This window comes from Tamandua tetradactyla, chromosome 7, assembly GCF_023851605.1.
Source record: "Tamandua tetradactyla isolate mTamTet1 chromosome 7, mTamTet1.pri, whole genome shotgun sequence".
NCBI lineage: Eukaryota > Metazoa > Chordata > Mammalia > Pilosa > Myrmecophagidae > Tamandua > Tamandua tetradactyla.
In genome coordinates, this window is record NC_135333.1 from 57,897,240 (window position 1) to 57,924,969 (window position 27,730).

The 27,730-nt window shown below is 41.2% G+C and overlaps 1 protein-coding gene across 1 annotated transcript in view; it reads left to right on the forward strand.

Moving 5' to 3' along the window:
• The window catches only part of IL2RA (interleukin 2 receptor subunit alpha), a 64,420-nt gene extending 37,770 nt beyond the window's left edge, over positions 1 to 26,650 (forward strand). Inside the window, exons 2-8 of the mRNA XM_077169492.1 lie at positions 11,260 to 11,445; positions 13,097 to 13,207; positions 15,424 to 15,639; positions 19,441 to 19,512; positions 19,970 to 20,041; positions 20,958 to 21,024; positions 25,256 to 26,650. Of these exons, the coding sequence (XP_077025607.1) occupies positions 11,260 to 11,445; positions 13,097 to 13,207; positions 15,424 to 15,639; positions 19,441 to 19,512; positions 19,970 to 20,041; positions 20,958 to 21,024; positions 25,256 to 25,280 (749 nt within the window). The 3' untranslated portion in view covers positions 25,281 to 26,650. The remainder of the gene's footprint in view (positions 1 to 11,259; positions 11,446 to 13,096; positions 13,208 to 15,423; positions 15,640 to 19,440; positions 19,513 to 19,969; positions 20,042 to 20,957; positions 21,025 to 25,255) is intronic.
• Positions 26,651 to 27,730: the final 1,080 nt, after the last annotated feature.

Below are 27,730 nucleotides of genomic sequence, written 5' to 3' on the forward strand. Positions count from 1 at the left end.
GCTTATTAGTGGCCATTTTCATAGGTATGGCATGATATCTCATTGTGGTTTTGATTTGCATTTCCCCTAATAGTTAATTAGGGAAAAGCTGAGGATCTTTTCATGTGCTTTTTAGCCATTTGTATTTCCTCTTTGGAAAAATGTCTATTCAGTCTTTTGTCCATTTCTTAATTGGGTTGTTCATCTTTTTATTATTGAACTGTAGGATTTCTTCATATATTCTGGTTATCAAACCCTTATCATACATGTGGTTTCTAAATATCTTCTCCCATTGAGTTAGCTGCCTTTTCACACTTTTGACACAGTCCTCTGAAGCATAGAAGTATGCATTTTTGAGGAGGACCAATGTATCAATTTTTTCTTTCATTGGTTACACTTTTGGTGTAAAGTCTAGGACCACTTCCTAAGACAAGGTCTGAAGATGCTTTCTTATGTTTTCTTTTAGGAGTTTTGTAGTTTGGGCCTTATATTTAGGTATTTGATACATTTTGACTTACTTTTTTTATATGGTGGGAGGTAGGGGGTCCACCTTCATTATTTTGTATATAGCTATCCAATTCTCCTAGCGTCATTTGTTGAAGAGGCTATTCTTTCCCCCTGAGTGGAGTTGACACCCTAGTCAAAAATCAATAGGCCAAGGTGTAAGGATTTATTTCTGCATAATCAATTCAATTCCATTGGTCCATATGTCTGTCTTTGTGCCAGTGCCATGCTGTTTTGACTACTGTAGCTTTGTAATAGTTTTTAATATCAGGAATGTGAATCTTCCAACTATGTTCTTTTTCAAGATGACTTTGGTTATTCAGAATTGCTTACTCTTCCACGTGAATTTAATGATTGGCTTTTCCATTTCTGCAAAGAAGGCTATTGGAATTTTTATTGGGATTGCATTGAGTCTGTCAATTGCTTGATATCTTACCAATATTTAGTCTTCCAATCCATGAACACAGAATATCCTTCCATTTTCTTAGGTCTTTAGTTTCTTTCAGCAATGCTTTGTAGTTTTCCGTGTATTTTTAAGTCCCTTACATATACTTGGTTAAATTTCTTCCTAGATCTTTGATTACTTAGTTGCTACTGTAAGTGAATTTTTTCTTAATTTCCTCTTAGATTGTCCATTAGTCATGTACAGAAATACAACTGATTTTTGCATGTTGATCTTTGTACCCGCCACAGTGCTGAATTTGTTTATTAACTCTAGTTGTTTTGTTGTGTATCTTTCAGGATTCCTAATGGTTAGGGTTATGTCATCTGCAAATAGGAAGAGTTTTACTGCTTCCTTTCCTATTTGTAAGCCTTCTGTTTCTTTTTCTTGCCTAATTGTTTTGCCTAAGGCTTCCAGCACAATGTTGAATAAGAGTGGTGACAGTCGGCATCTGCCCTAGGTTTAATTTTTGCTGACTTGTACAAGTTTTTGTATTTATTGCTTTCACTGTCATTAGGCTCAGAATTTCATTGAGTTCTTCTTTGATTTGCAGAATGATTTAGAAGGTTTCAAGATTTCTTATAACTATATGTTGTTACTTTTTGTTCTCAATTTCTATTTTCATCAATGGTACTTAGGGAATTTATCTATATAATAATTATTCTTTGATTTTTTTCAAGACTTCCTTTGTGGTTTAAAAAGAGGTCAGTTTTTATAAATGTTCCATGTATGCTTAAAAAGGATGTAGTTTTTTCTCTTTTTTAGAAGATATACCCACAAATATCCATTCGATCAAGCTTGCCCGTTGGTATTAAACAAGATCTGCCTGTCTGTCAGGCCGTGGGGAGAGATGTGTTAACATTTCCCACTTTGACTGGGGAATTGTCAATTTCTCTTTCTTATTGTTTCAGTTTTTAAAAATGTATGTTGTTGAGGGTATAAAGATTCAAGATAATCATAACTTCCTGAACAACCTCTTTTTTGTAAATATCTAAAAATGCTTTTTTGTGTAGTTTGTTTTAGGTTAATAAGACAGCTTTCTTTTGGTAAATATTTGAATATGTTTTCTATCCCTTTAGTTCAATCTTTTCACGTCATCATATTTTAAGGATGTTTCTTATAAATAACAAAAAACTGGGCTTTGGTGGATTTGGGGGGATTTCTTTTTCCAATCTGAGTATCTCTTTCACAGCAGCTTTAATCCATTTACATTTATTTTGATACATCTGGGCTCTTACTTTGGGATACTTATTATCCATTAATTCCCTTTTATCATCGTATTTATCCTTTCTTGTCTTGTTTGAGTTTCTTGATTGTGTTTTCTTTATCTTCTCTTGGTTTGCAAGCTGCATATTTAAGTTTGCCAGGGTTTCTATGACAAATACCACTCATTGGTTGGCCTTAAACAACAGAAATTTATTGTCTCCTGGTTTTGGAGGCTAGAATTACAAACTCAAGAGATTGGCAGGGCTTGCCTTCTCCCAGACAGTTTGTAGCATTTCAGTCCTCCTCTGTCACATGGTGATCTCTCTCCTAGCATCTGCTCCTCTGACTTCTGCTGACTTCTGGCTTCTTCTGTGTCTGAATACCCTTTGCTTATAAAGACTCCAGTGGTATGGTTAGGCCCACACTCATTCAATTTGGCCTCATCTAAGCGGAATCTTAAAAGATCCTACTCAGAAAAGAGTCCACACCTTAACTAATAGTATCTTCAGAAGATCGTATTTCCAAATGTGGTCACACCCACAGGAATATAGAGTAAGCCTTGCCCATGTCTTTATGGGAAATATGATTCTGTCCCCAAATTGCATATTTAAATTCTGTTTTTAGGATTGTTACCCCTAAAGGTCTAAAAAATATTCTTGACTTTTAAAGTTCAAAGTTAACATATCTCCTGGCTTGAGGATCCTCTGTTCAGAGCCCAGCACATTTCTGCAAACTAGGAATTGATGGCTGTTCTGCAATGCTATCATTTTCCATTATATTTTCTGATTGGCTATTGCTAAAATATAGATAGGCGATGGTGCCTATAAATGTTTTTTTTTAATCTGGCCACCTTATTGAACTCTTAATAGTTCTAATAGATTAACTTATCTTAATAAATTACCCACATAAAATGATTATTTTGCTTTCTCTTTTCTAATAGCTAAACATCTTAGCAGTCATACTCATTTATTCCCTGTTATACTCCTCCTTCTCTTTAAATAACATATATAAATAAAAGCAATATATTTCAAAGTACGTCACAACAATTAGTTGTAGAACAGATTTTAGAGTTCGGTATGGGTTACAAGTCCATGATTTTAGGTTTTTATTTCTAGCTGCTCTAAGATACTTTGAGGTAAAAGAAATATCAGTATAATGATTCAGCGCTCGTATTCACTTGTTAAACTCTACCTTCTCTGTACAACTCCACCATCACCTTTGATCTTTCCCCCACTCTTTAGGTGTATTTGGGCTATAGCCATTCTAACTTTTTCATGTTGGAAGGGGCTGTCAATAATATGGGATAGGGGATGGAACTAGTTGATGTTCTGGAAGGACTGGCCCCTCTGCATTTCAGGACCTATCTGGCCCAGGGACTCATATGGAAGTTGTAGTTTTGGAGAGTTACCCTAATGGATGGAACCCTTATAGAATCCTATATAATGCCCTAGGTGTTCTTTAGGATTGGCAGAAATGGTTTTGGTTGGGGTTTGGCAAGTTATCATAGGTAATAAAGTCTAACTGAAGCATGCCTAAGAGTGACCTCCAGTGTAGCCTCTGGACTCTATTTGAACTCTCGCAGTCACTGATACCTTATTTGTTACAATTCTTCCCCCCATTTTGGTCATGAAACATTGCATATTTCATTATTTGGTCCTAACAATGATACAGTCAGAGAGACTGTCAAATGTCTTAGGGGAGGAGGTTAGAGACTGGGCCCTGGATGTGACCCCACTGGTGAATTTGGGATTGTGAGGGGCAAAATGTTCTCTGTGCCTGCTCCCCTCTGACCTGCCACACACGCCATTTGACACACCACCACCCTCATCTTTGGACAACCTCTCTGAGTAAAGGGTACTGCTCTTCTCCTAGAGCTGTCTCTCTCCAGGGCAATCGCCTAGGCTTGGAGGCAAAGAGCAGAGCTGCAGAAGAAAATGTCCAGGAGCCAGCTATTCCCCAGCCTCTGTGAATATCACCCTTTCCACCCACCATGCTTCCAGTTGTCTAGGGTAAGGTTACTGCCTCCTACTGCTGCTGAGCTGGTGCTGCTAATTTTCTGCCTTGCAGTAGTGACAGAAGGCAGTGTGAGAGAGAGGTCAGGACACAATGAAAAACTCTGCCTCCCGGCCTTACACCTCCTAACACTCACACTCACACCCCCACATAGACATTCAAAGAGGGAGAGAGAGACGAAACCACCTTCTATCAAACTTAGTTTGTTTCTCAGATCTTGCAACTGCCCTCTTTTCTTCTGACACTCCAGAGCTGGGATTACAGGAATGAGCCAGGACCTAATTTGTTACCTTGTCAGGAAGCATAGATCTTAGCTCATTAAAAGGGCCAGTGTTGTATTTGTACAAAATCCATATTAATTTTAGAAAAGTTAGCCAAACCAAATATAGCAGAACAGAACAGAAGATTTTTTACAGACTACCATATGTGAATCTTGGAACTAGCTCTAGTTCTTTGCCATTTCCAGCAAATGCAGAAGCATAGACTATTCTAGAAGCTGAGAAATATGGCTAATATTCATTTGGCATATCTAGGATGGTGGTTCTCAAAGTATAGTCTGTAGGCATTTCTTAAAAATGAATAGTGAGACTGACACTTCAGGGAAAATCACTGACAGTATTTACTGCCAATGATAAAATTTGAGCTCTCCAAAAAAATAAGGTTGGAAAACTTGTATCGCCACTGTGAACTTGACAGCTTCCCAATACTTAAAGATTTTTTTCTGGCAAAATTAGAGGTGATAGTAGCATATGTGATATGAACAAATATGTTACATTTGGAAGATCTGTTTAACTCAGTGAACTATTCTTTTCCAGATGGTTGATGCATGATGTTACAAAATCAAGCATTAGTGAAAGGTCCATTTAAAGTGCAAGATAGACTAATGGATCTTTAAAAAAAACAACACCAAAATCTTTTTATCATAATTATAACATATATACAAAGCAAAGAAAGAAAAAAGTAATAATTTTCAAAGCACACTTCGAGAAGTCTTTATAGAACAGATCCCAGAGTTTATTACGGGCTACCATTGCATTATCTTGGATTTTTCCTTCTAGCTGCTCCAAAACACTGGAGGCTAGAAGGAATATTAATATAGTGATTCAGCAGTCATACTCATTTGTTAAATCTCCTTTTCACTATTATATCTCCTCCTTCTCATGATCTATAGGGATCTTTGGGCAATGCCTATTCTTAACATTTTCATGTTAAGAAGAAGTGTCCACACTAAATTCAGTTCATAATCCTGGAGAGGCTGGTCCCTCTGAGTTTCAGGATTTACCTTACCTAGGAATCCTCCAGGAGTTGTATGTTCCGGGAAGGCAAACCTAGTGAGACTAATGGGTCTTAATGTAACAAAATATGAAAAGTTTTGTTAGTTTTGCAACTAACAATCAAGAAAGTGCTACCTGTCAAAGTTTTGACGTAGTACCAAAGACTTCCTACAATTATATAAGAAGGTCATTAAAATGCTTTATCCTTTTCCAATGATAGGAGGCTGGATTTTCTTCATATACCTCAATCAAAACAGCAATAGATTGATGCAAGAACAAATGTGACAATACAACTGTTTTCTATCAAATCAGATATTGAAGAAGTTTGCAAAACTGCAAAACAATGCCACCCTTCTCTTTTTTCTTTGGTGTGGAAATGTAGTTAACATAATAGGTATAATAGGTTATTACTGTTCTTTTGAAATGAATTAAGAAATTAATACTTGAACAATTCTGTTTCGATTTCCAATACAGCTAACAGTGATGGATATAGCCTATAAAACAAAGGCGTTTGGAGGAACTTCAATAATTTTTAAGTGTGTAAACAGGTCCTGAGACCTACAATTTTTAGAACTGCAGCCATAGACATACTGGCTTTTTAAATAGTTGAAATATTTCCAACTATTTTTGATATTTGAGTTGGTAAATATCAGCACCTTTAAGCCTCCCAAGAGAACCCACCCCTCCTACATTCATTGCCGTGGCCCTTCCCACAGGAGTCTGTGGACCTCCCTCCCACACAAGCTACTAGAGAGGGAATACCTGGCACAAGGGCAGCTCCAGGACCCCCTGCCCTGTCCTTCACTGCTATCTGTTCTGATTGATCCATGATTCTGCCATGTCTCTGGTTATGTACTTGGAATCTCACTCCTGCAGAGAAACCAATTGCATCACCCTCTAAACTTCTGTGACCACATTTCTTTCCTCTTCATCTTTGCTTCCTCATGATGTATTTAAGTTTGCTTTTTGAAAGAATTTCTTGAAAATAAAAATGAGATTTAATAAAAGACAGAAATGAGGGTGGCCGCAGTAGGCTTTCATGTGACTCCTGCCCCACCACCTTGGGCTGTGCAGTTTTGGGGCTCCTTAATCTCTCTGAACCTCAGTCTCCTGCTGTATAAAATGGCGAGGACAATGTCTAGCGGGATTGCAGTGAGCGTCAAGGGTGAGATAGCCGAAGGAGCAGCACATAAACCAGGCTCAGGCGTCAGAGATTATTATATAAATAGTCCCAGCTGGAGGACTTGAGATGACTGACTTCTTCAAAGTTAATGATCTCAATTAAACCACAGCATTTCACAAACACATTCCATAACCCAGATAGTTTAGATAAAGTTCTACCTCTCGGTGAGAGATAACCTTCAACAGATGGGTGAAAGGCACTCCATGGAAGGTTATGATTCTATCTGATGGAAAAGCATGGGACTGGAAATCAGGTAACCTGGCTCAAATTCCACGTTAGCCACTCCACCACTGAGTGACCAGAGCAATGTGGAGGTTCCGCAAAATCTCTCCAGCTCTAGGATCCTCTTAAGAGGAACACAGAACATGTTCTATGTTTTATTGTGCACCATAGCGACTCACTGTCCATAAGGCCCGTAACGCTGGTTTGGGTTTCCCACGAAAGTGGGGGACGATCTTCAACATTATGTACATCTTTTGGATTCTTATTGGATCTGATATAGAAGGTAGAGTGCTTTAGAGGAAGAACTAGATAATTTCTTACTGGCTGACCTAAGCTTCTGATGTATACCTGTGTTTCTTGTGTTAGACATCATTATCCTCTAGATGTTTTGGGACCTAGCAAATTATTCCAATGTTCAACTCCTAGCCCTGTTGTTCAGATGGAAGAAAGCAGAGAGGCATAAACATGCAGCTTTTTACTCTGTGCTGCCTGGGCTATGCTGAGCATAGCTTGGCCCCAATTCACTGGCAGAGCAAAGAATCTTATCTCAGACTTACTCTACTTCCTTTTGAAACCCAATCCTTTTCTGTATCTTTCATGTTGCTCATGGGACCACAGGGCCAGATAAGCTACCTCTCATTTTGAACAACATCAGAGAAAAACAAAACAAAGTAACAAAAAAAAAAATCACCCAGCCCACAAACGTTTTTCAGCCACCCACCTTTCCTCCAGCCGAGAAAGTTTTACCACACTCCACTAGCTGCCAAGCAGAGCCTCTTAGAGGTTCAGAGCTCTCTGTAAGCAGATTCAGCCATGACCATGGGCCCCTACTTTCTGTACACAGGAAGGCATGTGAATCCTTAGGAAGGGACAGAGAGGGAGGAAAGATGGGTTAGTCAGGGCTATGGTCACTGCAAACCCAACATGTGGACTAGGGAGCTTGTTAGAAATACAGTCTCAGGCCCCACACCAGCCCTGTTGAATCCGTGTGTGCATTTTTACAAGGTCCCCAGGTAATTTGCATGCACATTAAGATTGGAGAAGCACTGCTGCAAGCAACCCAAGCATCCATCCCGCCGCTTGTAGAGAGTCCAACTTAGATGTCATTCTCACAGCAGTAGAGCTGGCCACGTGATCAAATCACCAACTGTCCTCCCCACATTTGCTTTGTCACACTCTGGTGGGATTTCTGGTTAGTTCAAAGGACTCAAATGTATTTCAGAACAAAATTGGTTGTGGTTCTATTCCCCTTCTAAAAATGAGGGGGTAAAAAAATAAAGGCTTTATATTGGGGAAGTGGAGTTGAGGGTGTCTGGCAAAACTACATAAAGGGCTGTCACAATCCCCAATCCAATTAAAAACCATTAGTCTGAATATATTGTTCCTTACCTTTCTTCTCAGGAAACCACCTCGTTTCACCAAGTTCCTCTTCTTTTATTTGAAATCCAAGAAGTAGAAGCTGCACATTTGCCCTTCTGGCATTGTGCCAGATGCTTAATAGCATGTTTGGTACTAAGCAGGGAGCAGATGCCTGGAAGTCAGAAACAGTGACCTGAATTCCTGAATCTGCCACAGTTCATCCTTGGATAAGTCATTCCTGTTGTCTGTGAAATGAGGAACACATGCAAATGCCTGCTCTTTCCCTCCCTAGCATGGGTAAGATGATACCAAGGTGTTGAGCGTCCAGCAATCCCTCGGAGGTAAAGAAACAGTGAAAGGGAAAGAGCACTGTCAGGTCCTCACCTGCCCACCCTGCTCCCCAGACCTGTCCTGTGTCACAGTCCTAGGAAGGTGGCTCTCAGGTACGGTCACTGTTATTTGGCCAGGTGTCAGCTGAAGTAGCCATAGGTCCCCAAGGTGTTGCACTTCAGTTGAATAAGAATCTCCTGGAGACGAGGAACTCACACATACCTGTTTCAATGTTTCAGGCCCAGTGATGGAGGTGGGGGCCTGGGAAGGAAATGGCAAGATAAATGTCTTACTTCATGGGCATCTTACCTATGTCTTTCAAAAGACCGTTCATGGCAGAAATCTGAAGATGTGAAACTACTTTCAACCTCAGAAGAGCTTAGTTTAACTCTCTGAGTACACATCCCAGGCCTAAGCCCTTGGGATTTTCAAGGTTAATCATACCTGCCTTCTGTCTCTTTTTACCTCTGCCCGCATAAAAGGGACAAAAAAGCTAAAAGACAAGGCCACATCAATTACCTCTGAGCCTGTGGCAGCTCTCTTCCTAGGAGCCCCATCTCCCAAGCTGAAGCATGTACCCGGATCTCCCAATACCAAATTAGTAATCTGTTTTCCATCAACCCCACAAACAGCAGGCATTTTAAATACTCTCAGCAGAGGAAAAACAAATGGCATCTACCTCTAGAATTATGCCTATACTTAAAAATTACAGGGAGAAAGTACCTTCCATCTTCAAAAGAAAATTCTGTGTCTGCCTGCTGAGCATCCAGGGTCATTGTGGTGAGAAGTGGGGTAATGGGTGAAGGTGAGACTGGATAGGCTGGGAGCATAGAGTTACTCATGTTAAAAAGTCAGGCCACAGGTCTCAAAGGCAACTTGTCTCTTTTCAGATTTAGAAACTTTTGCTTACAGTTTAGATAGATTCCAAATGCATTTGGAGGTCAAGCCTTGATTATTTGCGCTTATGGGTTATATATTCTTCTTAACTTTTTTATTGAGATAAAATTACCTACAGCGAAATGTCCCCTCTTAAGTGTACAAGTTGATGAGTTTGACAAATGTATACACCCGTAATTGCAACATTCCCATAATCTCACTTTTCCTTTCCAGTCAACCCCCAATCACCGCAAACAGCCCCCATTCTGTTTTCTCTCTGTATGTATGTTTTGTCTTTTCTTGAACTTCATATGAAGGGAATCATACAGTAAGTACTATTTTGTGTTTAGTTTCTTTTGTTCAACATCATATTTTTGAGATTTATCAATGTTGTCTATATCACTAGTAATTCCTTTCATTGTTGAGTAGTGTTCTATGATATGACTACATCATAAAATATTTGGTTATTCTCCCAATGATGAATATTTGGATTGTTTCCCCTTTCTTATTTTTATTAATAAAACTATTGTAAATATTTTGTGCAAGCCTTTTTGTCAACATATGCTTTCACTTCTCTTAGATAAATACCCAAGAGTGGAATTGCTGGGCCAGCGGGTAGCAAGGAGTATGTTTAACTTTATCAAAAACTTTTCAAACAATTTTCCAAAGTAATTATATTATTTTATACTCCCACCAATAATGGAAGAGAGTTCCAGTAGCTCGACATTCTTTGCAACATGTAATGCTGTCTGTGTTGTCCATTTTACCTGTTTCAACGAGCTATTTCATGGTAATTTTCAGTTTGTGTTTTCTTGATCTCTAATGATGTTGAGCTTCCTTTCAAGTGTTCATTGACAATCATATATCTTCTTTGGAGAAGGGATTGTTCAAAGTTTACCCATTTATGTATTGAATTCTTTGCTTTTTAGCATGGATTTGCAGTTATTTATATATTCTGGTCACATGTCTTTTGTCAGATATATGTCTCACAAATATTTTCTCCCAGTCTGTGGCTTTTTTTTCCATTCATTTTCTTTCTGTCTTTTGATGAGCAGAAGCTTTCCAATCTTTTTCTTTAATAGTTTACTGTTTGTTGTGTTCTTTTTAAAAAATCTGTGCGTACCCTCGGCCTGCGAAACTATTTGCCTTTATTTTCTTTTAGGAGGGGACATTATGACACATTCTACTTGTATCGAGTATGACATGGAATAATTTATCTCTTGATTAGACCAGCACCTTTTTCCCCTTAATAGTTGTATGCCTGCTGCCCACTTCTGGTTTCATCAATGTCCATTCTTTTTGGAGGGTATGGTCTTCAAATCATGAGTAGGAATTTGGTAAGGTCAGAGGGAGGGTAAGGGAGAAACAATCATCTACTATGTGCCAGATGTTGAGTGAAGCACGTTGCAGATGTTTCTTTTAAAAATGCTGCAGAAACTTTAGTTGTTGGAAAATCTGACAATACTTATTTCCTGAAAATTATCTCTCACAGACACATTTTGTCCTCAACTACACGTGCATGGCTTTTTCTGCTCCTTTCCTCATATGCCTTGGTCCCCTTCAGTCTTTCTATACAAGTTACATGTGAGGCGTACTCAAGATAAAGCCTCATGGATTTCTACTCCTTTTGTCTGAAATATATTGAAGTTTGGAGAGGAACTTATTGAAAGTCAACTTTTGAACCTGTCTGTGACACAAAGCTTTCTAAAGAACAACAGTAGCAGCTTTAGTTTCTTCCTAGGAAATGCGGGTCTATATAAATATTTTTTTAAATGATGAAAAATATGTGATTAAACAATTACATGATTAAATACATGAGAGCTTGACTGGAACCTCCTGAACTCCTAACACCCTTTTTTTTTTCTTTGCAGAGCTTTGTGATGGTGACCCACCCACGATCAGAAATGCCCTGTTCAAAGCCCACACCTATGAGAGCGGCACCATTTTAAACTGTGAATGCAAGAAAGGCTTCCGCAGAAGCAGTCACGGGTCGCCCTATATGCTTTGCGTGGGAAACTCTAGCCACTCTTCCTGGGAAAACACATGTCAGTGCATTTGTAAGTGATTCCTTTTGTAACTGCCATGGGAAAGAGAAGTACACCTTCAGCTTTTGCTCACTCAACCCTATAGACGAAAAATCAGCTGGGCCACTCTCCCTCTGAAAAATTAACACCATACCCTTTATGCAGGGGACACCCAGTTTTAGAGGCTCCTGGAACATTCATTCATTAAACATTATTTAATAAGTGTCTGTTAGTTCCAAGGACTATTCTAGGTGCTGGGGATATAGTAGACATGGCCCTCAAGATGCTTTCAGTGTACGTGTGGAGGGGAATAGCCATTACACTAATAATTACAAAGCAATCACAAATAATTATAGTGGGGGATATCTGTCTACCTGAAAAACTGAATTAATTCTTTTATTTTTCAGTTCCCTAAGTTCCCACATTATACCATTCATATCCTGAGCAATGAAATATATTTATCCTAGCTCTATCCCAAATAACGTGACAGTGTGAATACTTAGGAATTTCCCACCCGCCTCCTAAACCCCCTACCCCATCCCCATTTCCAGCCCTATGGAATAAGTTCTGGGTAGAAAAACAGAGGCATTGGGAAAGGCCTCTGTTGAGAGAAAAAAGGGAGTAGAAACTTACATTACTGACTTATAGGGTCTTATCTATTACCATATATTTTCTACTCCGGGTTCCACGGGTACTTTGGGGGATTTCTTTGGGGGAGAAATGCATTGTCGAGAGGAAATGTCTGCTAAGGTCAGGCCAGTGCCTTCCTTAGCCCTGGGTCAGGAACTAATACTGCAGAGCTGAGGAATATCCCCCCAAAGACCCCACATCCCCCCCCCCCACCTCCAGAAGGCTGATGCTTCTTGTCCCAGTCCTGTTAGAGCCCTTCAAGTGCAGGGCTGGGGACAGTGAGGTGCGAGCCAGCAGGCCAAACATGAGAATAACAGGCCCCTGGTAGATCTGACTGTCAAGCAAAGAAGGTTGTTCACTTTGAGTTTCTTTATTTCTGGACACCAAACATGGCTTGAGAGCCTTAGACCTCTGGCCCTCAGTGCTGGATGGGACTGGAATCACTAGTGGAGGTGTTTGAGAGTACACCTGTCCACAAATTACTCGTGACCTAAAGACCTGGACTCTCTCAGGGTAGGACACAGGTAGTATGTCTGTTTCAGATGGTCTTCCCTAAGCCAACAACAGGCACTGAGCACCTCCTATGTTTCTAGCTCAATACCCAGCACTACAGCAAATAAAAAATCTGAGGCCCCTGCCTTGATGCCTGCCCCCAAGGAATTTGCACCTTAGAAGAGAAAAGAGGACTGGCACATATGAAAGACCTTAAAAACAACTGAGTGTTCACTAAGTGCCACAGGCCTTGTTGCTGCTGGGGAAGGCAAGCAGGGATGACAGGGTCAATTGCTGGAGTATTATAGTTGCATTCTACCCCTGCAGTGGGATTTGGAGTGAATTAGCCCCTAGACTCTTTCTAAATCTAAGTTTATCCAATACCATGATTTTGCTGTTGAACTCTATTCCTTTAATCCTGAAAGCTCCCTGCTGCAAGCTCCATTTCCCTACTCGGTCTTGTCTTTACAGGGTGATATCTTTGAGTGACCGCATACATGAACAGTGTTTTTTATTTTAACATTTGAGAAGCTATTTGCTTCATTCCACACATATTCTTTAGCCCCTAGGAGCAACGGAAACCAAGTTACACCCAAATCTGAAGAACAGAAGGAAAGAAAAGCCACAGAAGTGCAAAATCAAATGCAACCCATGGACCAAGTAAACCTTGTAGGTAAGAGATGAGTCTGGAACAATTGTCTTCTCCCTGAACCCGAGGAGCTGACCTTTCTACAGCAAGTATCTGGTGTGCTCCCCCATGGAGGAAAGTTTGCCCCAGTGTCCATGAGCACATGCATTTCATTGCCCTCTTGTGGACAAGAATTATTCTGTGGCATTTGTGGACTGATTTCTCAGCATCTCAAACCTCACTCACAGCAACTAACCTGGGCTCTAGGCTTCATTTCCCTGGAAGTAATACATCCTTCACTTATTTGGGAGCTGGCCAAATAAAATCTAACTCAACTCAATCCAAAAAGCCTGAGCTGGGACTAACAGTGTGCCAGGCACTGCAGATGGAAGCTTTAATGCCTGCCCTCAAGGAAATGCATGGACTTTTCTTTTAAGTCTAAGAGAAGTAATTTAGTTCAACAGGTCATGATTGTAAAATGTATCACTCTGGTGATTCCTAAAGCCTACAGACAAACATATCCTAACTAATGAGCTCAGGTGTGTGGTTTTACTACCCCGTGGCCTACCCACCCTTTTCTAAAATGATTTCTTCCAATGTCACAGCATCAGGAAGAAATAAGAAAATCTGTTAGGAAAACTTGAGCATCTGGGCAGCCAGCTAACTTTATGAGACCCTGTGGTCCAATGCTACCTTTATAACCTTACAAAGAACATTATCATATCGTGTACTGTCATTTGAGTAAAATTCCCCTTGTGGATGAGGAAATTGAGACATTAGATGTTGAAAGACTTGGCTAAGCTCACACAACAGATTGGAATGAGACCTCAGGTCCCCTAAATTAGATTGGGGCTCTTTCTACTGATTATTTATTTTAAACTAGTTTGGATTTTCTTGCAGTTTTCATTATTTACAAAAAAAAATAAAAGAAGTAATCCAGGAACATTGTTGCAAGAGTAACCTAGGGACATTGCTGCAATTTGATGTTTTTATCCCTCTACTTCACCAATTGAGTACTGAAACAGTGTTCCAAACAACACATTTAATTGCCTGTTTTGCTCTATTTTGCCCCTATTACCCTCTACAATTAGTGAAAGTTTTCTTAAGAGATCAATGTTTTCTGTCCTTACTCAAGAGATAAACAGCTGGTTCTGGCTAAGGATAGTTTCACAGATTGTCTTAGTTTGGATGTTTTCATTTGAAAGAAGCAAACTCAATTCAAACAGTCATGAATTTCATTGACTATAAAAGAAAATTTCATTGACTATAAAAGAAAAATGATTGAACAGAAGTTCAATCATTATTTTCAAAGTGCTGTACTACAGGAGAATGCTTGGGACAGGGCCACTCAGCTCTCTGCTGGGGCAGAGGGGTTCATGCAGAGTGTTGGGGTACTTGGGGTTGGGGAAGGGTGGAGGGTCAGAGGTTAGACGGTACACGCAGTATCATGTGTCCAAATTGGTAGGAAAGGGTGGGGACTGCAAGGACTGAGAGAATTTTGATATTAAATCACAGCAGGACATGATCTCTGGCACGAAAGGTCAGTAAGGCTTGGGTTTTAGTTAGGAAAGTGTGTGGGAAGTTACTGGGCATGGAGAACTTTCAGAACCTGTGATAGGGCTCCTATGGGTTGAGCTTCAGGCACAGCTTGGTCAGAGATCAGGCTCCATTCCTCTGAGATCATCTTGGCTATTCCCTCGTCAGGGCTTAAGCTTTGTCCCCAGTCCTTCTCCTGTGGTCCCAGGACAGCCACCAGCCATAACCAGACAATATCCTTCCTCACAGAGGAAATTCCAGTCTCTCTTCATGCTTCACATTGGCTTCGACCTGGCCTTATCCCTCAGCTTAGCCCTGTCCACCTATCAAGCCCCTCATTTTCTTTCAAGAGCTAGCCCAGATGCTTCCTCTAGCACCAATCAGAATTAGTCACTCACCCCTCTGTGTTCCCATAGCAAGAATCTGTGTCTCACGTATGAAACCCACCACATTCCTCCTTCATATGTTGTTCTTTCCCAGCTGACTGCTGGCTCCTTATAAGAATGGCTGGGTCTTTGTCGCCTCATAGTGCCTAGCAAAGTTCCTGCCACATAGACGTTCTTAGGACATATTTATTAAATGAAAGAGTGAATGAACGGCATTCATGAATAAATGAACAAACAAACAAAAGAATAAGAGCCAAAGTCCAGACTTCAGGAAAAGGAAAGTTGGATTCACTCACAATGCTTTCTCCAATGGCCTTCAGAATTTCCTCTTTCTCTCAGGTCCCTGCAGAGAACCTCCGCCTTGGGAACATGAAGCTATGGAGAGAATCTATCATTTCACGGTGGGGCAGACAGTTTACTACGAGTGCCTCAAGGGGTACCGGGCCCTACAGAATGGCTCTGCCAAGAGCATCTGCAAAATGAACCGTGGGAAAACATGGTGGACGCGGCCCCAGCTCACGTGCACAAATGAAGAGGAGAATGGTCTACTTCCAGGTACTGGGGCCCCTCCTTGGGCCCAACACACTGCTTTTCTGCATCAGGCTGACCAAGATAGAATTCCTGACTTTACCAGCTACGTGACCTTGCTCAGGCCACTAACTTTTCCTGGGCTACAGTTTTTTCTCATTGTAAAAAATGGAGCGAATGAACTCTAAAGTCCCTTCCTATCCTAATGGAGGATAAATAGCAAGAGACCAAAGAGGAAGAAAGCATTTTCAAGTGTTCCAAAGCACTCCCTGACATTACCTCTGTGGGGATAATACTGCTACTAATTGTGCAATTCCACTTCCTTCTCAAAGCCACCAAGACTTCCACTAGTCCAAAAGGGAAAGGCCAGCCTATACACAGTTGTTCCTACCTCCTACCCATATAGAATGCAAATACATCATTTTTGTAGTGCTCTATTGTTAGCATGTTCCTCCTTGTATGATTTCCCACACCTGGCCTTGCATAAAAGCACAGATGGACAGAGGGAGGGCAGGAGCAGAAAGGTCTGGCTACAGCCGCAGTATAGATAACCAAGAGTAAACCATGGTCAGCTGTTGATTGCCCAGCACCCTTTCTGAGGAGAATGGTCATTCACTCACCCATTCATTCATCAGGACCAAAGAGAGTCACTGAGTATCCGCTAGGTGCCAGCGAATGTCCCAGGTGCTGGGTATAGGACGGTGGTCTCTCCCTTTCTCGTATGTGTATGTGTGGTGTGTGTACATGCATGAGGTATGTGTGTAGATGTATGATGTATGTGTTCGTGAGTGTAAGTACATGGTTTGTGTGTATATGATGTGTATGAATAGAGCCAGGGTCTTTGTCACAGTGACATTCCGTCTAGTTATGGAGAATGAAAATAAACCAGTAAATAAATAAATAAATCTTAAAATACAAATATGATAAGTGCTTTGAAAGAAAAATAGAAGGTACTTGGGTGGCTGGGTTGTGAAGGAGGCTAGGTCTGCTTTGAGTCTACTCCATATCTTCCAGTTTTTCTGTTATTTCTAGGATTTTGATGGGGGCAGGGAGAAGCAAATATCTTTTAGTCTTCAAACTTTATCCAATACATAGACTTGCTTTTTTTTTTCCAGTTTATGGCAATACCTTTTCTTTTTTAACTTTTTTTTATTAATTAAAAAAAATTAACAAACAAAACATTAAGATATCATTCCATTCTTCATATAAATCAGTAATTCTTAATATCATCACATAGTTGCATATTCATCATTGCTTAGAACATTTGCATCAATTTAGAAAAAGAAATAAAAAGACAACAGAAAAAGAAATAAAACGATAATAGAGAAAAAAAAAGATTATACATACCATACCCCTTACCCCTCGCTTTCATTTACCACTAGCATTTCAAACTAAATTTATTTTAACATTTGTTCCCCCCTATTATTTATTTTTATTACATATGTTCTACTCTTCTGTTGATATAGTAGCTAAAAGGAGCATCAGACACAAGGTTTTCACATTCACAGAGTCTCATTGTGAAAGCTATATCATTGTTCAATCATCATCAAGAAACATGGCTACTGGAACACAGCTCTACATTTTCAGGCAGTTCCCTACAGCCTCTCCACTACATCTTGAACAACAAGGTGATATCTACTTAATGCATAAGAATAACCTCCAGGATAACCTCTAGACTCTGTTTGGAATCTCTCAGCAATTGACACTTAGTCTCATTTCACTCTTCCCCCTTTGGTCGAGAAGGTTCTCTCAATCCCTTGATGTTAATTCTCAGCTCATTCTAGGGTTTTTCTCAGTCCCTTGATGCTGAGTCTCAGCTCATTCCAGGATCTCTGTCCCACGTTGCCAGGAAGGTCCACACTCCTGGGAGTCATGTCCCACGCAGAGATGGGGAGGGTGGTGAGACTGCTCGTCATGTTGGCTGGAGAGAGAGGCCACATCTGAGCAACAGAAGAGGCTCTCTTGGGGGTGACTCTTAGGCCTAAATTTTAAGTAGACTTGACCTATCCTTTGTGGGGTTAAGTTTCATATGAACAAACCCCAAGACTGGGGGCTCAGCCTATAGCTTTGGTTATCCACATTGCTTGTGAGAGTATCAAGAATTCAACTTGGGGAAGTTGAATTTCTCCCCGCTCTCACCATTCCCCGAAGGGGGCTTGCAAATACTTTTCCAGTCACTGATCAAATCACTCTGGGATTCATCAGAGCATCACTCTGGACAAACCAACGAAATCTCATGTGCTACCTGAGATTCCAAGTACTTATGACATTCAATCAAACTATCTACATTTGGAAATGCTCTAGTCAAAATCTAAATTTTGTAACAAATAAACATTTTTTGCTTTAGTCTCACACATAAGGTGACATTTTAAAGTATTAATTATCATCTATTTTCAGCACCCTGCAATAATGACATTCCTTTGTTCTTCCTCATGCAATACCTTTTTAAAAAATATATATTTTTACTGAGAAATATCCACACACATAAAGTGCAACCATATTATATAATCAGTGGCTCACAATATCATCACACAGTTGTGTATTCTTCACTATGATCATTTTTAGAACATTTGTATCACTCCGAAGAAAATAAATTAAAAGAAGAAAAAAGAACTCATACATCCTCTATCCCTTACCCCCTTTCTCCATTGACCCACAGTATTTCAATCAACCCAATTTTTACCCTGTATTTCCCCCTATTATTTATTTATTTATTTGTCCTTGTTTTTTTACTCATCTGTCCATACCCTGGATAAAAGGAACATCAGACACAAGGTTTTCACAATCATACAGTCACACTGTAAGAACTATATAGTTATACAGTCTTCTTCAAGAATCAAGGCCACTGGAACACAGCTCAATAGCTCAAGGTACTTCCTTCCAGCCACTCCAATACACCATAAACTAAAAAGGGATATTTATATAATGCATAAGAATAACCTCCAGGATAACCTCTCAACTCTGTTTGAAATCTCTCAGCCACTAAGCTTTTATTTTGTCTCATTTCTCTCTTTCCCCTTTTGGTCAAGAAGGCTTTCTCAATCCCTTGATGCCAGGTCCCGGCTCATCCCTGGGAGTTAGGTTCCTCATTGCCAGGGAGATTTACACCCCTGGGAGTCATGTCCTATGTAGGGGGGAGGACAGTGAGTTCACCTGCCAGCTTGGCTTAGAAAGAGACCTAGCCTTCCTTTTTAAAAGGGATAGGATGAACTTAAAATGTTAATATTGAGTCTTACTCTTCCAATCATAACATGCTCCCGCCAGAACAAAATACCAATACAGTTTTGGGTGGTCCTTCTAAACAAAAGTAATAAAAAGAAAACTGTCTACATCCCAAATCTATAGTCTTCCTTCAGGGCTTTCAACCAGACCAGAAGCATCCCATCCCCATTCCTGCCACAAAATGTTCTGACAGGCTCCCCAAGGTGGATCAGTTAAAACATACCTTGCAGATATTAATGTCCAGTCCTGACAAGACTGAGCCAACCTTCTGTGCATTTCTACTTCATCTGATGGTTCACTCATTGTTCTATTATTATAACCATTTCCCATGTCGTGGATGAAAACCAGGACTGAGGAAGCAGAGTAGCGAGGAGACTGTCCCAGTTTCATGGAAGGCTGGGGTCAGGGTTGGAGTGCCCCTTCACCCTGCTTTGCTTGAGGCCACTTAGCCTGCTGTAGGACCGCATGACGTGGCAACCCTAGCAGATGTGCCCAGAACAAGGTTCCCACCTCTGCTAGCGTGTCTGGAGCCGGTGGATTGGGGGCAGCTGCAGGTGTGCGCTCCCTCACCCTGTTTCCCAGGCTGCCACCTACTTTCTCCCTCAGGTGAAGAAGAGCCAGAATCAAGCACGGATGTTCTTCCCGAGAGCACAACGTCTGGTCTCTTAACAACAACAGGTATGCTTGGAGTGTCTGGGAAGATAAAACATTGGTCACTGAGCCCCGAGGCCAGAAGGGGAAGACAATCTGCCTGAAGTAGGTGAGCACAGCTGAGGCCAGCACAGCAGATGGGTCAGGATGGAGCTGTAGGTGTTCCAAATGATACCTCCTTCGGCCTCCTGATCCCCAAACGTGGAGGGGTCAGGGAGAAGAGAAGCCAGCCACAACAGCCTCTGTCCCCTCGGGAACAGGGCCTGGCTCTTAAGCAACCTTCATGCCTCAGAGCCAGCTTTGGAGGAAAGGAAAACACAATGAATTCCTTGCCCCACTTGCTCCACTTGCCCCCCGCCCCTTGATTTTACAGACCTTTCCATCTCCTGAGTTTCCAATTCATCGAGGAGCCCTGACTGTCGCAGGCCTGATGCCTTCCTATAATTAGCAAAACCTGAGCTCCTTCTCTTTCTCTTTTTCACAGATTTTCAGCAACCTACAGAATTGGTTACAACCATGGAGACGTTCATATTTAGTACAGAGTATCAGATAGCAGGTGAGTCAGGAGGTTCCTCTAGTGACAAACTGTATTCCAGATGGAGACTGTAGAACATGGTGGTAGGTTGGTTAGTTATTTGGCTGGGGAGGTGGGTGGTTAATTGCTTGGTTGGGTGTGTGGGTGGGTGACCCACTCCTTACACTACATAATGTTTATAGGAGTAAAGAACTGATCTAGATATTAATGTACCACAAAATCATAAAAATTAGTTATGCCAAGATATGAGTCAACTCTCAGATCAGCCCCAACCAGTTCTGCCAGAATGTACCCAAGGTTAAAGGACAATTACCCCATGCCAGTGTGTTGTGAGGGGTGACGCAAGGGAGGAAGGGTGCAGTATAAAAAGGAAAGAGAACATTGTATAAATACTACAATTGTTTCCTGGTTGGGGAAAGGTGGGGGACAGCTTTTGAGGCTACATCTGACAAAAAAAAAAAAAATTGAGAGCTGACTCCAGTACCTCAGGAAGGCAGCATTTGGGAGAGATGGACACTTTCAAGAGCTGTTAATATGTTTATCGTTTATTTTTGGTTCACTACTTTAACGGACCGGGCCTCCTTAAATGAGCCTGGTCTCTGAGCTTTCTGAAGAGCTTGTGCATCAGCTGGCTCTCCTGGCAAGAACAGAACCACAGAACGGTGGCTCTCAAGGAGAAGAATCCTCTCCTTTTCCTGCGACAAAGACCACCTCTCCCCACCCCACCCTATCCTAGTCCTATTCCTCCAGCCCCCTAGGAAATCCTGTGGGGAGACCTGCACTCTGAGAAAGGAAAGCAGAACCTGCAGAGCCTCTTCTGGAAGCCCTTGCTCATCTGGAGGATCCTCTCCCCTGCTCTGTGGACCACGCTGCCTGTCACTCCCAATGCCAAGCCCATGGCACCCCCTTGCTGAGCTACCTCTCTCTCTGTTGACAGTGGCCGGCTGCATTTTCCTGCTCATCAGTACCCTCCTTCTGAGTGGGCTCACCTGGCAGTGGAAATGGTGAGTCTAATGCTCTCAAGGAAGCCGCTGTCCAAACTAGTGAATGTAGCACGTCGTCAAAGGACAGAGCAGGAAAAGCACTTGCAAGAAGGAGAGCCCCCCTAACCCCACCCCACCCCGCCCCACCCTTCCCTTACTAACCACTTGCAGTTTGGGAAGCAATAGATGGTGCCAAAGAGTGGATCAAAGGGAATGAAAACACAGGAAAATGAGAAATCAAAGAAATTAACATTTGTTGAGTGTCTGGTATATGCCACACTGAATGCTTTTCTTATGGACATTATTACAATTTATCTGCCCAAAAACCTTTGGAATAGCTATAGCTTTGAGAAATTAAGTGACTGAACGAGATTGCACAACAGAGGCTGAGACCTCAAACTGACACTAGAACCCTGTATTGGTTTGTTAAAGCTGCTGGAATGTAATATACCAGAAATGGGTTGGCTCTTTTAAAGGGAATTTATTAACTTACAAGACCATAGTTCTAAGGCCATAAAAATGTCCAAACTAAGACACCCAGGGAAAGACACCTTTATTCAAGAAAGGCTGGTGGGTCCAAAACACCTCTGGCAGTTGGGAAGGCATGTGGCTGGCAGCTGCTGGTCGTTTGGCTTCTGGTTTCAAACAGCTCTGCCAGGGGCGTTTTCTTTCTGCATCTCCAAATGTCTGGGTCTCGTGTTGGCACTGAGCTTTCTCAAAAATGTTTCCCTGTTTAAAGGACTCCAGTAAACTAATCAAGGACCACCTTGAGTGGGCGGAGTCACATCTCCATCTAATGAAAGGCCACACCTACACTTTAGTAGGTTAGTCTCCATGGAAACAATCTAATCAAAGGTTTCCATCCTAAACAGTAGGAAGATTGGATTGGTATTAAAACATGGCTTTTCTTGGGTAGAGAATAGTTTCAAACTGGCACAGCCCCAAATCTTGCTACCCTACCCCATGGTTGAAGGAAACCAAGGGCAGCATCTCCACTGAGCCTCCCTACCCACCTCCTGCAGACACTGCAACCAAGTCCCAAAGACCAGGAACATAACCCACGGGCAGCCTTGTTTGCATTGAATTAGTTTCTCAACCCCAGCTACATATTAAAGCAACCAAGGGTTTTCTTTAAGTACCAATTCTTGAGTCCCCATCAGAATCTCTGGGAGTGGGCCCTGGACCTCAATAATTAAAAAAAATTAAGCTAAAATTTACATAGCATTAAAGTCATCATTTTAAAGATTACAATACAGTGGTTTTTAGCATTTTCACAATGTTATGCAACCATCGGCACTCTCTAGTTCCAGAACATTTCCATCACCCCTCCAAAAGAAACCCTGCACCTCCCAAACCCCACCTTCCCCCACCCCCACCCCATAACCTGGCAACTAACCTACTTTTGGTCTTTGTCTATGGATTTGCCTATTCTGGACATTTCATATAAATAGAATCACGAGATATGTGATTCCAAAGACCACAGTCTTTTGTGCTGGAGATATCAGTACTTTTTAAAAGTACTAACAAGGCCAGGTTTGACAATCCTACACTAGGCTAGTGATTATGAAACTTGAGCCTGCAGCGGTATCATGTGAGAAGGGGGGTGTCCCCACCCCTGCCAGAGTGCACTCTGGCCAAAGTAAATGTAATCCTCCTCCACCCAGTAAGACCCCGAGAAGACGCTGATCAGCTTCCCCAAACCCAAAGTTCTTCGATCCTATAGCCAGCCCAGCCAGAGAGAAAAATAAGTCAGATGTCTTCTGTTCTCATATTAATCATTAGGCCTGAGATATGCTCCCAATTTTCCTCACGTAAATTAAAGAGTCCAAATTACTACAGGGTGAATGGTAAGCCTTCGAGGGTTATTGTATTAGACAGTAGTCATAGAGACGGCTGTCTACCATTTCCCTGAGATGTTATTTTAGATTCACTTGAGATTAAGTATGCAAAGTGCCTGAAACATTGTAGGAACCTAATCCTTGTTAGATCCCCTCCTGCCCTCCAGGACACACCCTCGTACCTATCACAGATTTTCCCATTTGGGAGCTTGAAGACCAAAGGCCTTCAGATACAAGGGGACAAAACTATTTGGGGGTGTTAATGGTTTGGAGTTCATGTGGTGAAACAAAGAACCGCCTGGAACTACACGAGCTCCCTCAAGATCTCTCAGAACTAAAGTTTTCAGGAGACTCAAACCTAAATTTCAAAATGACCACTGTAGTCAAGGAATTTGGGTCCAGAATCCATACTTAACAAACCAGTACAAGGTTCTAGTGTCAGTATATAATTTCATCTGATGGTGCCCTCTGGTGGCCAGACAAAAATCCTGCATTTGAATTACTCAATGATCACCTACCCTAGCCAGGGGGACTTTCTGGAACAATTACTAGGAACCAGTAATATGCCAAAACAAGCTCACACTGGCTTGTAGGATCCAGTTGTTAAATTTTCAGGAATTTTGCAAACTGGGTGGTAAGTGCAGGCAGGATTAAAAATTAAGTTATATAAACTTACAATTAAATCAATTATATTAAAAACAATGGTCATAATACTCAAAAAACCATGACTTCCTAAATCTTTTATTGCATTTAACTATTATCTATGTTCTTGGGGTTATTTCCATCTGTCACATCTGCATGGTAGAAATACTATATAACGGTGGGTTGCTGCGCATCTCTTCCCGACTCCACATTCAGTGATGTCGCATTGGTAGGTTGAAATTGGTCATGGTGAGAGTACACCATGGAAAGAAGCAAACTTTTTCAGAAAGTCAGTTGTTAAACATTTACCAGTACACCACTGCTTGGAGCTCTTTCTTATGAGATGTGGCCAGGTATTTCTGTCGACTAAAATAAGCTAGGACAGCACTGTCCAGTATGGTGGCCATTGCTCACATGTAGCTTTTTAAATTTGAACTTAAATTAAGTGCAATAAAAATTTGGTTCCTTGCTTGCACTAGCTACCTGTTAAGTGTTCAATGGCCACATGTGAGGGTGGGCTACCTTACTGGACAACACAGGTATAAAGAATTTCCATCATCATGGAAAGTTTTAGAGGATAGTGCTCGCTAGGAACTGGGAGTTTTCCATCACGGAAGCCACTTAGCACACTTAGTTGCCATTAGTATTCCTGTGGTGCAGCTATTGTCCTCCATAGAGATCAAATACAATAGAGATCAGTATAATAGAGATCAATATAATGTGTTAAGGCTAATATATGAGGTGTTGTAGGAGCAGAGAAAAGGCACTTAACCCTACATGGTGATTCAAAGAAAGCTTTTAGAGGAGATGGCACCTGAAATAACTAAGGCAAGAAATGGCTTCTGGGCAGAGGGAGCAAGGGAGCAGGTAAGGAGGAGTGAAACAGCATGATGCTATATTGGGATAAGTCAAGCTGCTCTGAACACTTGGGTGCAAATTGTATAAGGGCAGTGATGACAATAAAGTTGTGAGTAGACAGTGGCCAGATCTTGGAGGGCTGGGCTGGGCTTAGGAGATTGGACTTTTTCTGGATGGCAACAGAGAACCACAGAGTGCTTTACTCAGGAGGCAAATGGTGGCATTGGCCATTTGGATGGTCTGGCTGCAATGCAGAGGCTAGATGTAAGATGGGTAACAGTGGGGGCAGCAGCTTGATTACATTACCATGGAATAAGTCCACACATGATTCGTTGAGAGCTTGAACTAGGTCAGGGGCTACAAATTTAAAAGGAGGGAAAGAATTAGGCAATACATAAGGAGATAAGATTAGCAGGGATTGGTGGCTGATTGAAAGAGGTCAAGCCAGAATGATTCCCAGGTCTAGTGAATGTGAGAGTGGGTCCCTGTGGAAAATATATCCTAGAATGGAATTTAAAGCAAGTATCTCAAACTATATACCCTTGGGGATTAGCCACAAAGTAAAGCCCATCCTATATTTCATTCCTTAAACCCACTCAGTTTCCACATCTATAACCGTCCAGTCCTGAGTCTGACAGGGAAACAGGGGGGCTTTCCCGGGCTCTTTCTCTAATCTACTCATTGCACAGTGAACTGACTGATCACCCAGTGGGAAACCCAGAACAAAGGCTAAAATTGAACAGTTCGTGGTAAAGTAAGATGTCAGGTTGTGAGAGAATAACACTATTTTGGAAGAGACGGGGGAAATGAAAGTTAGCAGGTTACATGAGGCTAAAGTGGAATGCTTTAGGGGGGCTATACTTTTCTTGGTGTAATATTACACATATGGCTATGATTTGTTTATATCACCACAGGAGGAAGAGTAGAAGGACAATCTAGAAAACCAAGAATGGTCAGACGCAAGAACAGCCAACAGAACTCATGGAGCACAAGGCAAAATCAAAAAAGTTAAACCCTCATTCAAGAGGCATCACTTGTGATCCCTTGGATTTTGGAATGCTCCGGGTTCACATCAAACAACACCAGGTTGCTGGTTGCTGCAACCCCATCTCCAAACCTATGAGTGAGAGCAACCTGCTCCTAAGCATCAATTTCAAGGCCACTAAAAGAAAAGGAAGTAGAACTTTCTTTGTATCATGTATATGTTTTTATTAAAGCTTAAATGGTATGGAACCCTCTATCCACCATATATTGTATAAAGAAAAGTAGCTTTATATCAATTTCATCTCAACTTCCCAGTTTATAATACCTCAAGAAAAACCCTAGCACTAACATAAACACACACGCAGTCTCCACCCTATGTAATTGGAGCTTGTCCCTGGATCCACATGAAGCATTTCCCAGCCTCTGGCTGACCAGCTGGTTCCCTGATCACCTTCCTCATGGAAGTCCTTTAAGAACATGGGACTGGTGACCATGGATCATTTTGTCCTAAGCGCAAGCCTCTCAACTAGCCCCCTTCTCCTAACTCTCCCATTTTTAATTTCCAAAGAACAGAAGCCATGGCAGAGTGACTTACATGCAGGACCTACTGCTGGGCAGTCAAGGACTTGGAATTAGGTGAAAGGCTTTTCCCAGTGTTAATGTTGGGAACAGGATAGACAAGGTCTCAGGTAATGAATTATACTTATCAAAAGGACACTAATAGGTCTCTTTGAGAGTTAGTTTCTTTAGCAAACTGAGTAGATTGAAATACTAGTGATCAATGAGAGGGAGTGTAAGGAGTATAGGAAAAAAATAGGGGGAACAAAGGTTAAAATATATTGGGTAGATGGAAATACTAGTGGTCAATGAGTGGGAGGGGTAAGGGGTATGTTATGTATTAATTTTTTCTTTTTATTTCTTTTTCTGGAGTGATGCGAATGTTCTAAAAAATGATCATGGTGATGAGTGTATTATTATGCGATGATATTGCAAGCCATTGACTGTATACCATGTATGGAATGTTTGTAGATTAGGAATGTCCATGTTTGTATGTTGTTTTGGTGTGTCAGTTAAAAAAATTTTTTTAAAAACCCAAATAAATAATAGGGGAAGATAAAGGGTAAAAATTGGATAGATTGAAATACTGTGGATCAATGAGAAAGAGGGGTAAGGGGTATGGGATGTATGAGTCCTTTTTTTATCTTTTTATTTCTTTTTCTGAAGTGATACAAATGTTCTAAAAATGATCATGGTGAAGAATACACAACTATGTGATGATATTGTATAATATGCTTGAATTGTGTGGGGATATTTCTCAATAAAATTCTTTTTTTAAAAAAAGAATTATTTATTCTGTAAATAATACTTCGTCGAAAAAGCACTGAAAAGGAACCAACGTATGCAGTGTTTATAGAAGGAAAGAAAGAAGGAAGAAGGATTTCACACCGACAGAAAGTAACTATGGAAAAGGCCACATGGGTGGTCTTCAAACTTTAACAAAATGAGCAAATCAGAATCACGGGGAAGGCTTGGTAAAATACAGATTGCTGGCCCCACCCCCAGGGATTCTGGGTCGGTGGTTCTGAGGTGGAGCCTGAGAGTCTACATTTCTAGCAAGTTCCCAGGTGATGCTGACCACTAGGTATGCCTTCTCTCCCCCATCCCCAACGCCCACAGAGAACCTCGGCTTCAAGAGCTGAGTTTTCAGTTTCTTGCATAAGATGGCTCTTCCCAACTCGGCTGCCTGAAATATTCTAATTTCACCAAATCACACGATTAAGGAGGTTCATGAAAACGCCAAACCAGCAACCAATTTCTGTTTCTGAAATGGCAGGAAAATGTTGTTGAAAATAGCAGGCAACTTTCAGCAGGGTCCAGCTCCAGATTAGAGAACCATCAACTGTCCTTTCCACGGCCAGCCAAATACCACCCACGCCCTCTTTTTTCCATATTGCCCCCACACTGCCCTCATTGTTTTCTGGGGGAAATTTGACAGGAATCTTGGACCAGAACAATTTTTTTTTTAAATAAATCTCACTTGAATAAAATTGAATTGAATTATCATCACTGCTTTTGGGGAAGGGAGTCTGTGAGATCAAAATTATTAGTTATGGGCGGGCCACAGTGGCTCAGCAGGCAGAATTCTCGCCTGCCATGCCAGAGCCCCGGGTTAGATTCCGGTGCCTGCCCAGGCAAAAAAAAAAAAAAAAAAGAAAAATTATTAATCATAATATTACTCAGCTGTCATTTACTCTTTTCATTCTCATTCTCTCATGGGTGTGCAATGGATTCCAGAACAATGTCATTGCTATCATATTAGCATGTAATGAGTTTCTTATTGTTATTTTTTAAAGAATTAATAAATAATATTTTTTTAAATGTTTCTTCTTTAATTTTGAAATATG